Below are 15,520 nucleotides of genomic sequence, written 5' to 3' on the forward strand. Positions count from 1 at the left end.
GAATATATTGAAGCTCAGTTCAAGATTACAAGGTAATACGTCGGTGAACTCGAATTTTAGTTTCCTTACTTCGAAACGACGAATTTTAGTTTCCTTACTTCACAATTACTGATATTTCCAAAGTATGCAATATTCAAAATGATTTCGACAACAAATAGATTCACTTGAATCCACTACAATGAACACCTAAAGAAATCGAAAGAAATGAATTATTAATCTCTATAAATCTTCCACATCAACCCTAATAAACGCTCCGTATCTGGTAAAAAAATGTTGCAATGAACATCTGAGAAACTCTTACCTTGAAATGGTATTCGATAATCCCAAGAATTCCCCTAAATCCCCAGACGCGCGTTTAAAACCACGTACATATACAGTCATCTCGGCCGTTCTCCTCAGTGTCAATAGGATCTCGAATAATTCGGTAAACACGCAAATATCCAACATAAACGGGACACCCTCCGCGACCGAATTTTCCGAAGCGAGTACCGTTATGTTAAGCAGCGCTGTGACTGCGACTCTCCTTTCATCTTCCGTTGTTTTCAAATATTTGCCCGGCAAACACCGGCAGACAGCTTCCTTCCATTAACCGACGTGAACGAAAACAAAAAGAAACGAAAGAAAAAAAAAAAATACAATGTTGCAGCGGAACCTTACGGCGTGTTGCACTGGGAATTTTAAACTGCCTGGCTGCCGATTCGACCGGGCTGGATTCTAGTGCTGGCCTGTATACATGGTGAAAGTTCTGGTGAGTTTACGGATCGACCGATTTTTCTATTTATCCATAGCTCCGCGTCTTTGAACAGAGATTTTTACCGTTTGTGCGCGCAACGCGTATCCGGCCGATCGTCCGCTTGAGTAGATGCGTTTCTCCCTTTTTATTTATTAACTGTTTCCAAACGAGTCTTTTTTCACTGTAGAGAGCTGTTCCCTGCATGGAGAATGGTATTGGTTACGAATAAATATCTTTGTTCGTTTTCCTTGGAAAGTTTTTACTCTTACTTTTTTCTGTCCTACTGTTTTTCTGTTGCTGTAGAATAGCATGCAATGTAGCACGATTCTCGTCTTTATATAGTTGTGTTATCGCAGAAGCCTGTACTGCGAATTGTAAATTTTGAGATGTTCGACGAGGTATTTAGATTTTATCGACGTTATTATATATTTCATTAGTTACAATAAATCGTATTCGTGACGCGTTTCAGTGTAGGATGAATGTGTTCGAAGGATTAGTCTTGCATAATTTAATAAATGTACTGCCGACGGTGTTAATTTATTTCAGTCATAATCACTGAATTTTTGGAAGCTAAATGATCCAACGCAGTCGAAGTTTAAGAACCAACATTTACTGAGAAAAGTGTTATCATCGTGTTATCCTCAGTATCATTAACCTTTAGCCCTATGATTTATTTCTTAACTATGATCGATACAACTTATCGTTAATGATCTATTAGGAAAAGAAAGAATTTCGATACGTGTTCTATGTCTATTACTCCAAAGGTTAACGATTGATAATAGAAGTTAGTAATATTTAATTTAATAATAGAATTTATAAATACTTAATTTATATTTAAAGAAAATAATACTTAGACTTCTCAAATTCAATTGAAAATTTTCATCACGAGTCAGACAAACAATAAAAAAGCCAAAAATTTATTCCAATTTATTAACCGTAAAAAGTATCTAATCGAAATACATATTTACAACAATAACGGGCTCCATATTAAAATAAAATACTACAGCATCGAAAGCTTCGTCAAGAAGATGAAGAAACCTGTGGATAAGGAACAATAAATATTTCCTCAATGAATATATGGAATTCGAAATTACACATAAATGTGAAACAACACGTGCTTCGGATTCCCTTTATTTCATTGATCGCTGGATCGCCGCGATTATGGTTCCCCGCGTTCCAATACGCTCAAAGGATGCAACACAGTTCGCCCCGAACAAGGCTTCCTTTTTACGTGCAAATTTCTCTTATACCGTTGCCCCGAGAAAATGCGGTTGCTCGCGGTCGGGAACGTTCGCCGCAGAAATGCCCGGCCACACTCCACTGCAGTATTCCGTTCTCGCGGAACACCTGACAATGTCCTACCGTTAATGTCTCCGGCGTGCGGCTGTGCTCCTGCGCTTCAGTGTTAACTTCGCCCCTTCCACGGCAACCACCCTGTGTACACTGTAACGTGCATTACTTTTATTGCCTCGAAGAAATTCAGACGCACGCGAGAACGGCCATTTTTGCGCTAACTTTGGAACGATAAATTCATTGACGACACTCGAACCGTCTGGTAATCGTCCATTTTGATACCTTCTTTTACATAATTTTGTTGTTCCCTTGAAATTTGGGATTATTGGGTTGGATCTTGATGGAAGAATTTAAATAGAAATATTGTGATATTGAAATTTGAATGAATAGACATTTTGGTTGCGAATGTGAGGCTTAGTTGGCCATTTTCTAGCTAATTATGTTTAGTAACGATGTATTCTCTTTGTGTTAAGTATTCTCAAGTTATTTCGGATTTAAGAATTAACGATTATTATCGTGTTAACTTAATATCAACGAATATATTAAAATTATATGCATTTTATTATTTAGAAGTTTTTAGGTGCTTGATTAGATACAGAAATTGTTGCTTGTATTATTTAATTGAGCTAACACGTGATTGGTGAATAATGTGTTAACTGTATCTGTGGATATTATGAATAGTTTCTATGAATATGAATATGAAAATGACATTTTTTTAATCTGAAAATAAGTTAATTATAAATTACCAAGAATGGAAACAGAATGTGAGGTTCAATTTAATTAAAGAGAGAATACCAACTGCATCTATATTTTACACAGCTGTTAACATCCTGATTGAATTTTTTAAAACTATATCCATACTTTAATTTTAATCTTAAATCAACATCGATATTTTATAAAAGAAATCCGGTTGATTCTTTTCCTTCAAACTACATTGGATATTAAAGTGATTCTTCTAACTTGAACAGAAAAATATTCATTTCCGTTTCAAGCACGAAAAACAGGATAACTTTAATTTTTTAAATGAAACGAGCGTGAATTGTTATAGGTTCAAAATCAGATTCTCGAAACGCGCGGATAGGTGAAACAATTATAACGAGTATCCCACAAAAGAATTCGTTTATCAAAGAACAAAACGTGCCCGAGAATTTCGACGATGCGAAAGACGCGCAAAAATTATCCGATGATTATAACACGCGAGAAATTGGCCGGGGAATAATAAATTCGGCGGGAGTGCAGGACGCCTCGTTCACGATCACCGAGACATTAAAAGCGAGTAAATATTAAACGAGGCGACGAGCCCACCGATCGGGACTCGTGAATATTCATTAGCTTATCAGTGAATATAAAAATGGGCCAGGAGTGGAGTAACGAAAAAAAGAGGAGAAAATGAAATCAAACGGGTGAATGTACGCCGGTCTACGAAAGTATTTAAAATCGATATATTTCCAATGGAAACGAACGATCTCAGACGCGTGTTATTCGATCTTAATGAAATGAGTACAAATTATTCTCCCATGTATCAAGCATATTTAACATTGAAATTGAATAATATCCTAATTAATATTTTATTAATTATCCTTATTTGATATCTTAATTCATTATCCTTAGTTAACATCTTAATCAATTATCCGTTGATACAATATTTCCATTATAAATGGATTCCATTTTAAATAATATGTGGACTAAAGTCTCGTTGAAGTTTTAAGTAAAATTTCAAGGAAAATTTCACTTAAATTACGTTTCTTTGAATCATTCTTTGGGTATTCTATTAAAAAATTCTCCATTTTATTTTCGTTTGTCCGTTTGCAGTGTTTACTCGTGTATTATAACATAAACGCCACATTAATAAACGGAACGGCAGAAGCTTTTAGTCAAACTGGTACTTTTATGGACAAGTGTATGACGCTTGCCGCCCCGCTTTTATATTCTCGGTAAGGAGCCAGGAAAAGCGCACCGCGGTTCACACTCCCACGCCATTTTGGAATTTTTATTGAACTCCTAAATCAACGTGCCTGTCAGATATCCGCGGGCACAGGAACCCAGGCTCGCAGGAAATTTTAATTAATCCGAGATTACGCGGATCGGCTGACATCCGAGTGAAACGTTTTGTGATTGAGTTTACAACGGTACACATATTCTTTTTCCTTTTTTTGGGGGTTGAAGGGATCGCGGACTTGTTTAATTCTGTGAGAAGCAAAGAGTGATTCCCTTTTTACTTTCATATACTCCTCCCGTTACAACATTCTTGGAGGCTGTAAAGATATTTAAACTACCATTTCTCACTAGACTACGTAACAATAGAAATTTATAAAAATTCCACTTACCATCATTTATTAATCATTGTCTGAAAAAAATGATTGAAGTATTTAGATGCACTCTACCCCCTCAACGTCTCAAATTTCAAATTCCCTAAACTATAATTCAATAATACTTATTACAAACAAAATTTAAACTACTATTTCTCAATAGACTACGTAACAATAGAAATTTATAAAAATTCCACTCACCATCATTTATTAATCATCGTCTGAAAAAAATGATTGAAGTATTTACATGCACTCTACCCCCTCAACGTCTCAAATATCAAATTCCCTAAACTATAATTCAATAATACTTATTACAAACAAAATTTACCTGCTGCTTATTTCTACTTGCTCCATTAAGTGCACAGAATAATCCAAAATCTTCAATTCCAAGAGCCATCGAAACATCAAGCTTCGCTCCACATCCAATAATCCGAAAGCAAAATACACCGACCCAAATATCGCACCACAAAAATTCGATTCACTTACCGGACATCTTCCGGACGTTCGAAATTAATTCCAAAGAAATTCGTTCCCGGACGGCCGGCACGAAACGAAGCAAGTCATTGAATTGGTCGAGGCGATCGCGCGGCGGGACGATTGGCGGACCACGGTGTCCGGCAAAGGATACGAAATTCCCGGCCGGTCCCCTCTCCGTCGCCCCTCCCGCCTCGAAAAATCTAGCGTTCCAGGCGTGAATCGAGTTATCGTTAGACCGTGGTAATGGCTATTCGTCAGGTAGCGGAATTGCTTCTCGAAATAGAGTGCTCGGTTATAACGTACTATATCGGCAGTAGCTAGGCGCCATTTGAAAGTCAAATACTGCGCGCGGAAGATGGGGAACAGGGAACGCGGCGGGCGCGCGAGGGGGCGGCCGGGTATCAGCGGAGGGCGCAAAAGGAGGAAGAACCCCCCGTCGAGATCCCAAGACATTTCGTAGCGTCGTGATATCTACTGCTCCTACGTAAACCGCAGACTTCATCCGATTAACGGCAGCTTCCATAATGCGAGCATCTTGCCAAATTGGCTATGGTTGACTTAATTAAATTCAAATCGACCCCTCCGCGCGACGCGGTTTCTTGGAGGTTTTTGGGGAACCGGCTCCCAGACGCGTGCAGGCCTTCGCTAAGTACTGCGAGGTGGATGAAACGAATTCATAGGGTTCGCCTTCTGTTATTGGTCGATGGAGCTCTTTGCATTCGAGTTTGACAGGAATGAATAATTGAGTACTTGAGAAGTAAGTTGTAAGTGGTAAAAGATGGCACCAAGGTATGAATTAGCAGTTGGTCTTAATAAAGGCCACAAGACCACTAAAATTCGCGTGGCAAAAAATGCAAGGGAAAAGAGCAAGACGGTGTGCGTTTTGCCCTCCAGATTCAAAGGGAGACAAAACAAGCATATCAAATTTGTCAGAGACTTAATTCGTGAAGTTACTGGACATGCTCCGTGTGAAAAACGTGCTATGGAATTGTTGAAAGTTTCCAAAGATAAGCGTGCATTGAAGTTTTCAAAGAGAAGGCTGGGCACACACATTAGAGCTAAAAGGAAACGTGAAGAACTTGGAAACATCCTTGTCCAGATGAGGAAAGCAGCTGCTCATCATTAAATAACACATTATTAAATTTTTATAATATTACATATCAATTTTTCGAGGAAGGAAGGAAATTTATTTAATAGTATGTTGAACGTCACAGTGGTGTTAGTTTTGAATGTTATCAGTATTGGAGGTGATTAGAAGAAAAAAATTATAGTTGAATTGTATACATGGTGAGAATAGAAGAATGTTTTTCTGTTTTGGCACTTAGAGTGTTTTTATGAGAAATCTTCAGGTATATTCAACTGATTGCTTTGTAATCTTCCTTTTTGTTAGGTTTGGGCTATTTTTAAATTTTGGTGTTGAGACAAATTGTTTATGTGCTTCCTTTACAATTGATATGAATCGAATTATGTTCATATTGATTAAGTTGCATCTACAATCGTTGAACTATGAAAGAAAACTCTAGATAGATATAATAATATTCATGTTCATAAATAGAAAATTGTTTTCAACTTCTGCAGTCTTTATAGCCTTGATATGACAAACACGAGAAACGCAATGACATAATGAAATTTTAATAAAATCCCAATTTCACTGTCAATTTTATGAATGATAACCTTAATATTATTTCTACTAAGTTGTATCATGTAAATCTTTCTAACTAAAAATTTCTTTGAATTCGTAACAATCGCTCGTACAAAGTTTCACTATGTTAATCGTATCATATTGAACTTAAATGAAGATTCAGCCAAGATTAAGCTCAGCCGCTTTTCTTTCCAATTCTAAATTCATAGAATGAACTTTACCTTTCCGAAGAAATTTCCTTCGTCTAGCAGACGGCTGATTTCCGATATTCCGAAACTTTGTATATAGTTACGCAAGATCCTGAATGCACTTACAGTTGGCGGAGGCTTGTAATGGATGTAATAGAGCTTTGAGCTTACTCCTTCAGTAGCCTGTACAGTCATTATAAATAATTATTCTGTAAACTTACTATAAACTTAATCTTCATTCTTACAAATAAATCTCTCACACCCGAATTGAAATAATTTAGATAGTTACATTATCATAAACATTCATATTAGCAAGAATGAACAATTACTAAAATCAAATTCGCAGTTACAATTGAAAAAATTTCATATTATTTATATTATTATCTAATAATAACATTTCTATTACATTCGTACAATATTACACATTTATCTAGACATTTACATTGTTTCGATCATTTGCACGTGTATATTCGTTCCTAAGTATATTTAATTATGAAATAACCCTCATTACCGAAGATTAGTCCAATTTGTCCGAAGCGGCGCCTACATTCATTCGAATTTCTTCTCCGACAGAGACGCCCGGACGTTTCACTTTGATCGAAGTCGAGAGCCCGCTATTTTATGCGCAAGCATGTAAAGTTAAATGGACCGTAATTTTCCGTCTCAAAGTTCCCGTTTTTCTTCCATCGCTGCCGGAAAGATCCGACGGCGACTGTACGCCGGCCGTGCCGCTCAAAGACCAATCAGTTTTTCGTTTCATTCAATTAGAAGTCAAAGAGCGAATCGCATCTTTCAACATGAAATTAAAAACCAACAAGTCGGCTATCGCCGGTACGTATCAAACGCGGGCCGAAAATTGATTCGTCGAGAGACGATTGCGATTAAACAAACAACTCCGGGAAATCAATGTCTTTGTGTGATTGACGTGCGCCCTGCTTCGGACAATTTATAGCTTTTTTTCTCTTCCGCTGCACTTTCATGTTAGAAGAGTGTATACGAATCGATATATATTCATGTATTTAACATATTGTATTTTCTTTATCGCTCGGGTAACGATTTTCTTATTGAGTCGTGTTCGTATTTTATACGTTCACGGTGACTTTCGTTTTGTGTATTTAATGCGAGTATTATTATTTATTAAAAGCTCAGATAATCTAGATAACATTTATATTGTGCAATAATTATAATAGTTAAAAATAATCGAAAACCCAAGTATTAACACTGTTGCGTTTTCTTACTGTTTAATGGTGTGATAATCGGAATTTGTATAAATTTTATTGAATACATTCTTTTATCGTTTATAATGCAAAAACGACTGCATTGAATGAGACACACTTCTGCTTGGCGTCATTGGAAGTCTTTTTTTCTTCTTTTCGTGTGATTGTTATTAATATCGCAAAATTGGAAACTTTAATATTATCGTTTAATACCGTGATAATCTACCTATAGAAATCCCAGGGAATATATTTTATTACCGCTTCAAATGGCGCCGGAGAACGTTAAAATATTTTTTTCCTTTCTTTTTACGATTATTATTAATGCTGCGGCATTTGAAATTTTGTTATTATTGTTTTAATGCCGCGATACCTGAAGCCATACAAATTTTATAGAGTATATCCCGTTACCATTCCCGATTGCATTGAAAACGGAGTACATTGAACTGCGAGGGATAGTCAAACAAAACCGGAGCCGGTGCCATTGTTAAACAAACAATGCTGTTTTCGAAAAATTGCAGAAATTAATCTACCGCAAGCGAACTGTGGCAGGGGCCGCTGTGTTACGATGTGAATCAGTTTTTTTCATTGCGTTTCGATTTAGACAAATGAATTTTCATTGAATGCACAATCCCAGGGGCATGAGATCAAAGATTGCCAAATATAATGAAAAAAAATGTTCGTCTGATTCTTCGTGAAATATAATATTTTCTCCTTTTGAATAATATTTCATTAGCGGCTACGAGCTACGAAGATTTTAGAGTAATTAGCTGAAATATTTTTATATTTACGAAACGCAATTGTATATCACTTAATGATGATATGATTAAATGAAGAATCAAAGAGCAGTTATTAAAGCTAAATATCTTCATTTACATATTTGCGTTTAAATCTACGTTTTTCGACTTTATAACTTTTTTCATATTATTTTCGTTCCTCCATTAATACCTACAATTTAGTTTTCGATTTAAAGTGGGACATTGTAGCTTCGATGGTATACATTTTATTTGAATATTGCTTTCACATGCAATAAATACTCTCAATAAATACATTATAAAATATAAAATATAAAATATAAAATATTAATAAATAAGTAAATTCTGACATAGAAGATTTTCAATTTTACTGTGATTGCCACGTCGGATAAATGATTTATACTTTTGCTTTTATATGTTTATAAACTTTGATGTATTTTTTAGATGCAGTACTGTTAAAAAGTATTGAGCCTTTTTGAATTGTTGCATTTTCTGGAAGAAAAAGTCGTGGAAAGTAATACTGTTGATCGCTGTACAATTTCTCTTCATTCATACGCATCCACTCAAAGTCTATAAAAACTTAATCGTGTATTCGAATTTTTTATGACACGAAATCCGAGTTCATTGTTCAACGAGGAAGTGAGGATAATATAAAAATGAAATAAAAAGAAACAAATTCCGTCGTCTTTCATATGCCAATCAATACTGATTATTCGCTACCATGTGCACGGGATTTTCTTGAAACGAACTTTTACCTCTGAACTATTAAAAGGTGTATAAAATAATGGACCATCAAAATATTTATAACAACAATAACACAAGCATTTTTATTGTACGTACACGAAAAATATGTTTACATATAAAAAGTTCCGAGGGAAAGATCGTAAAATTAACATAAAAGGAAGCACAGAAAAATATGGATTACATACAAAGTAGTAATAATTGAAAATTCAAATGAAATAGGTTGAAATGTACGAGAATAAATAAAAGAAACAAAAATAAATCGCACTTATGAATATTTAAAATGAAAGGATACTAAATTTAATTCTTTATCCAGTTTCAAAAATCAACTTTTCACCGTAACACACTTAGCAAACTAACCACCAGGTTCCAATAGAAACAAAAATATAAATAGAAAATAATTACAACAATCATAGTAATATAATTAAAATGTCTCTACTTTTTAAAAATATCTATTAGACCGTCTTATGGGTAACGTCATTTCTTACAAATTTTCCAACAGATAAAAAAGATTCTGAAAAATGACACCCAAAAATTAATCAACACACGATCGATTAAAAAAACAACATAAACATTAGCTCTATATAAGCCACAAAAAGGAACTACATCCTATCCCAATACTTCCTCAGCATCACAAGTCAACACATCGAGGAACATTCCCATTCAACCCTATAGCACCCTCTCTAAAGATTACCAGCGCCAACCCGCGCGAGAATATTCGCCGAAACAAATCACAAGTCTCCGGCTTAAACCAATCCCGATCAACCTGTTAATAACGAAGAACAGCTTACCCCTTCACCCCTCGGCCCGCGGCCCCGGATCGCCGCTCGAAACTTCGATTATTCATCCCCCTCGGCGTCCCCCGCCGTGAACCGGGCCGGCCGAAAAACGTCCAACTAATTCCGGGAATCAATTCGCGCTAATAGCGGGGAACAGCCGAAAACAGTGCGAAGGAGAATTCGTATAATCGATTCGGGGCGGCAGTTCGCGTCGTCACTTTGTTTCCAGGTGGACGGCTCATGATGAAGGGTGCTCAGGTGGAAACACAACCCGGTCGGCCGCGCGCCGGCGACCCCGGCACCCACTTCAGCGGCGAACGTGATTCGATTTAACGCATTCCGATTGAAAACTTTTTTCCCTGCCCCACCTCCCTCGAACAATCCCCCGGCTGGCCAGATTCGCAAGCTTTCGAGCATCCGGTGACAACTCTCGGCGCGAGTAATTTCCGTTTGATTAAGGAACCGCGCCGGCGAAAAAAAACCCGGTTACCCTGCGACAGCTCGGAATTCAATAGTCGCGGTGGACGCGCGGCACGCGCGCGGCTCGTGGAAAAATTCGCGGAACGGAAAGCTCGATGTGACTTCGTCTGACTCTATGATTTCCACCCCGACCCCCGGGGTTCTAGTCTTGCCGCGCTCTTCTCCCTGCTCTCTAATTAAATTAAATCCGCACTTAATTCCAGCGAAGTTCGCGACGACTAACGGCTCGGAAAAGATTTGTTCGCCGACGGGCCTGGGAATCGGTGAACACGCTTTTGAGATGGTCGCCGTATGTACGCTGGAACCACCGATGACGTGAAAGGGGATTTCGCTGAGGCAGAATTTTGATTTGTGTTGGTTTGAAGGGTGAGCATTTGAGAATGTCATTAATTTTATTTTTCAGTGATTTTAGTTTACTTCCTTGGAGTTTTTTGGTAGCTGAATTTGTTAAAGTATGTTTACTTTTTTCTTGGATCAGAGTGATTATAGACATGCAAGGTCAAAAGATATTATAATAAGCTTTACAAGAGCCATCTGAATATGTTATTGTAAAAAAATGTTAATTTTGATGACGTTATGCATTCAGGTTTGTTGAAGATAAAGAACTTTGAAAATAGATCAATTGCTGAGAGATCGCAAATATCTAAAAATATTTCAATTTCACGACAACAGCGATGACAAAGTCGAGTAATTTTCTTGATTGTACTAGGAACGGTGAATGCGTAATAAGAGCTCGTCAATGATGAATAATGATAATCACTAGTTATCGGCGGATTTCATAGATAAATTGGCCCTGATGGACAGCTGTTGCCTCGTAATTGTATTTCGCTGCAGCTTTCAGCCGTGCCGCCGCGCCGGTGAGAATTTCTCGCATCTACGCACGTGCGTAATGATACAATAGCGCCCCAAAAATTTCCAGTGCGCTATAAAAATATCTCGTGACCGATGTGACGACGCACACCTCTCGTTTTTTATACGTATTTACATAACACTGTTCGATTCACAATTGTTGTTTAATTTATTGGAAATACAGAAAAAACATGGTACGGTGCACTTTATAAAACGCACGGTGAAACATTGATGTCCGAAATGAAATCTTCGGCTCAAAACATTAATATAATACACAGTAAAATCTTTCTCGCTTAAAATCGAGTTATACATAGATTTATTCGATTTGTTCGAAACGCCAGGCAGTGCACAATATTGCAAAAGCAAAATATTCAAAGTTATCTAAAAGATATATCCAAAGTTTCATTTCAATTCATTGTGCATAAGTATATTAAAATTTATTTAAATTGTTCCACCTTTATATTTAACACTATATTTACAAGCATTTATTGTATAGTTTATTCTACTGTTCCCACAAGAGTCGATGTGTTTATTTAGATTTCGGAAATCGAAGGGTAAATCGTAGTAAACATTTAGATAATATTTAAAAAATTCAATACGCGTAAATTCGGCGTATTCCGTAAACCTATTGTAACAGCAAAATAATCGGCGACACGGGATATACGCATAAAATCGCCGGTCAACGTTCCGTTAAAATACACATAATAATTCAATCACGGACGACAAATACCGAGATCGAGCTCAATCCGTTTACTTCCCTTCCGCCAGGCAGACAGTCGATTCTTTGATAATCGGTTCGCAGAAGCGCGCAGTCGAATAAATTCTCTGTCGTCTCCCGTCGTCGCGGGACTTGACAAAACGGCATTCCCGGCCGTCACTTATGAAACGCGGGTCGAATATGACGCATCTACTCCAAGATACAGGCTTTGTGCCGTCACATGAGATTTCCGATCCTCCATAAAGCGTCGCTCGTCGCTCGAGCGATACATCTCCGGCGAGCGCGGCATTGTGACCCCGTAAAGAAACTTCGAATACCGTGATCCCCGGCATTTATCTCGCGCCCTGTATCGCTCTGTCGCGTCGCCGGCGACTTTTATAATGCGATATGATTGGTCGCGAGTCTCTGACGAAAGGATCCCTTTTTATTCTCGTCGATCTCGCGACGGGACGAAATTAGACCCGTTCGGCGCGATTCCTGTCCCTAGTTACTACGTGCCTGCATAATTAAGCACCCCATTCCAGATTCGTGTTTCGAGGGTAGTCGACCAACCCGCTGCGCGTTGAACTTTCGACAGTCGATATTGTGACGTTTACGGCCGATTCTGACGTGCGGATTTTGTTTCGTTGGCTCTTTCAGTTTCCGAAAGGGGGTCGTACCGTTTAATTGGCTCCCTTTATTGAAACAGGTCAAGGGTGTTAGAATTCGTTTGAAATCGAGTAAACTGGGTGTATGTTTTGTAAAGTAATCGTTGCTGTGAATTATGAACTGGTCATGTGGGAAACAAATTTTTTTGCAGCTTGTTTAACTGAAATTTTTGGAAACGAGATAAAAGGATTTGTATTGTGTTTATGTTTTATTGCAATGAGACATTTAATCTAATGTGATGAAATTCGTTGGTGATAATTTATTTCAATTGAAATTCTTGCTTGCATTCTGTGAAGCAAATAATGCTATGAATAATCTCCTTTCTGAACATGTTTTTATTGATTTTTTTAATATTGGCTTTTTGGTATTGAGGAACAAGGTATTGCATTTGTAATAAACTTTTCTTCGTCATTGTATGGCTTCCAAAAAGAAGATATATTACAATAATATAAAAATTGATATTGTTCCCGTAAAGCATTGTTCAAACTCTTTCCCTCGACATCGACGCACAGTACATAAATATTTTATGACGTGTCTATTGTCCTGGTTAGAGAAACTGTATTTTTTCTGTCGAGGATAGAATCTTGATTTATCTTGATGTCAGCGTGGATTATTGATGGTTAAGTTATAGTGACTTTCAAAACCTTCCCCTTAGATATTTCTGCGAAGAAAATCGTCCCGAAGTGTCGAGAAGATCTTCTTGGTCGTTTGGCAAACTTCTACAGATTCGTTGTATCTCGTCCAAAGACTACTCAGTCGTGAAATATTGATTAGTGTCCCTTTTCACACGTCACGATGATCCTCTTCACTAAAGTTTGTAACGGGAAGACTTCGACGAGTGCGGAGTTGTTGACAGTCTTTCACTCTTTCAAATTTCTCAACGATTCCGACCTATTTTCAATTAATTTCGCGATGCAATTTTGCCAAACGAATTTTTATAATACCTACATTATTCACGACTTTTAAGCCAACTGTTGAACATTCACAATAAGAACTATTCTCACTTTTATATATATTATATATATATATATATATATATATATATATATATATATATATATATATATATATTCTCACTTTTTCACTGTGAAAGTATCACTAACATTACTAGATTCTAGTTGCATTGCTATGTTACTAGTATAAATAATAATTCACATATATAATTACAATAAAAATGAGTAAAATATTTATATATTAAATACCTCCAATTTGCCTTGACACAGCACAAAAGATTGATTCACTTCCACTTAAATATCTTAATAAAAGTGATCTTTCACCTAATTAACCTTTCAAAATCTTCTGTATTAAACATAGCACTGCATGCATCATTCACACACTATATGCAACAAGAAATAAATAGTTCGGTAACCTACATGAGTCACTGTACAATCAGAGATCAGTAGGCAAGTCCTACTTACAAATTCTGATCGGTGACTAATAAACTGTCCGATTAAAAATTTCCGATTCTTACTGACAATACAATCTCTCAGTATTCATTGTAACATCTTTTTGCTATTATTAATACACCAAATCTCTATTCTCTCATCGATAATATCACAAACGACGAAAGGACCTCTTTCATTTCGACAGACTCCAGCAGTGTTTCTCCTCCGAAACTTTTTCATCCCCTGTGAAACTTCCTTCAGATACTCCCGCAGTTTCCCCCACCCCGTTCTTCGCTGTTAGTGGGATCAGAAACAGGCTGAACTAAAAAGCAGGAAATGTTTACGCGGAATATGCCCCACATACCGTGACCCATTACGATGTTTTCCGTGGGAGTAGCAAAAACCCAACAGCTCTGTACCGTCCGCAAAGTTTCGCGGACCTGGCCCGGTATAATTCATATTTCTGTGATGTCTTTCGTCCTCCTAACCCTCTCGTTCCCGCTCGCTTGTCCCTCAACCGCTTGAGTGCTGAAAGTCAATATTTCGAATTAACCATTTGGTTAACGTATAATATAGGTCAATGGACCAAAGATGTTTATTTTATCTATCTTTGTAAGACCAGATATTTTTTGTAACTTGGTTACACTGGCGTACCGAGTAAGTTTTAAATAATTGACAAGGCTCGGCTTGATTTATCAGACTGTGTGTCCCTTTATTTTCTTGTTGATAACACTTGTCCTGATACTATGATGATACTGTGATATCGCTGTCTCGATAAACTCTGGCTAATTTGTACAAGCGTGTCTTATACTAATTGTGGAGACGAGGGTGTGTACTGTTTCACGTGCATGTTGAAAGTGGGAAATATTTTCGTCCAGTGAAGTTGTTGGGGGTTGAATCTGCTGTCTTGTGGTCACGTCTTGTAGGGTAAGTCGGACAGATCAGGTATCGTCAGTAGGAGTGAGGAGTATCGTTAGGGTGTCGTGAAGCTCAGCCGCCCTATGTGTATTGAAAATGTCTTAATATGTTTCTTATGGTGTGTCGAATGGTTAGGGTTTTATTTAATGTGTCCGGGCCTTTTTCTCTATCGTTGTAAAAACTAAGTGTTCCTTGACTATAGAAATGCAAACGGGACGGTGAGGGTTGTTGCTTAATTGTATGTATTCTCAACACATTTGGTATATATCAGAAATGAGATGCGTTTACATTGCGATGTTAACGTCGTTAATGATATAAAATGTAACATTATTATTATTTGTTTCATTGAACCAATGTGTATTTTTAAAAAATATCAGAAAGAATTAATATT

At 37.1% G+C, this 15,520-nt stretch overlaps 1 protein-coding gene and 1 pseudogene across 2 annotated transcripts in view; both read left to right on the forward strand.

Moving 5' to 3' along the window:
* The first annotated feature begins 639 nt into the window (after positions 1 to 639).
* The window catches only part of LOC116429023 (uncharacterized), a 225,863-nt gene continuing 210,982 nt past the window's right edge, over positions 640 to 15,520 (forward strand). Inside the window, exons 1-2 of one of the 2 annotated variants that reach the window (XM_031981387.2) lie at positions 646 to 748; positions 10,815 to 10,977. Coding sequence is in view for 1 of the 2 variants with exons in the window: in XM_031981386.2 (XP_031837246.1) it covers positions 734 to 748 (15 nt within the window). In the remaining variant the exon portion in view is untranslated. Of the gene's footprint in view, positions 749 to 10,814; positions 10,978 to 15,520 lie in introns of both variants that reach the window. The other variant, XM_031981386.2, reaches the window with a different exon arrangement.
* LOC116429025 (large ribosomal subunit protein eL36 pseudogene) lies at positions 5,590 to 5,977 on the forward strand (annotated as a pseudogene).

Source organism: Nomia melanderi, chromosome 14 (assembly GCF_051020985.1).
Source record: "Nomia melanderi isolate GNS246 chromosome 14, iyNomMela1, whole genome shotgun sequence".
Classification (NCBI taxonomy): domain Eukaryota; kingdom Metazoa; phylum Arthropoda; class Insecta; order Hymenoptera; family Halictidae; genus Nomia; species Nomia melanderi.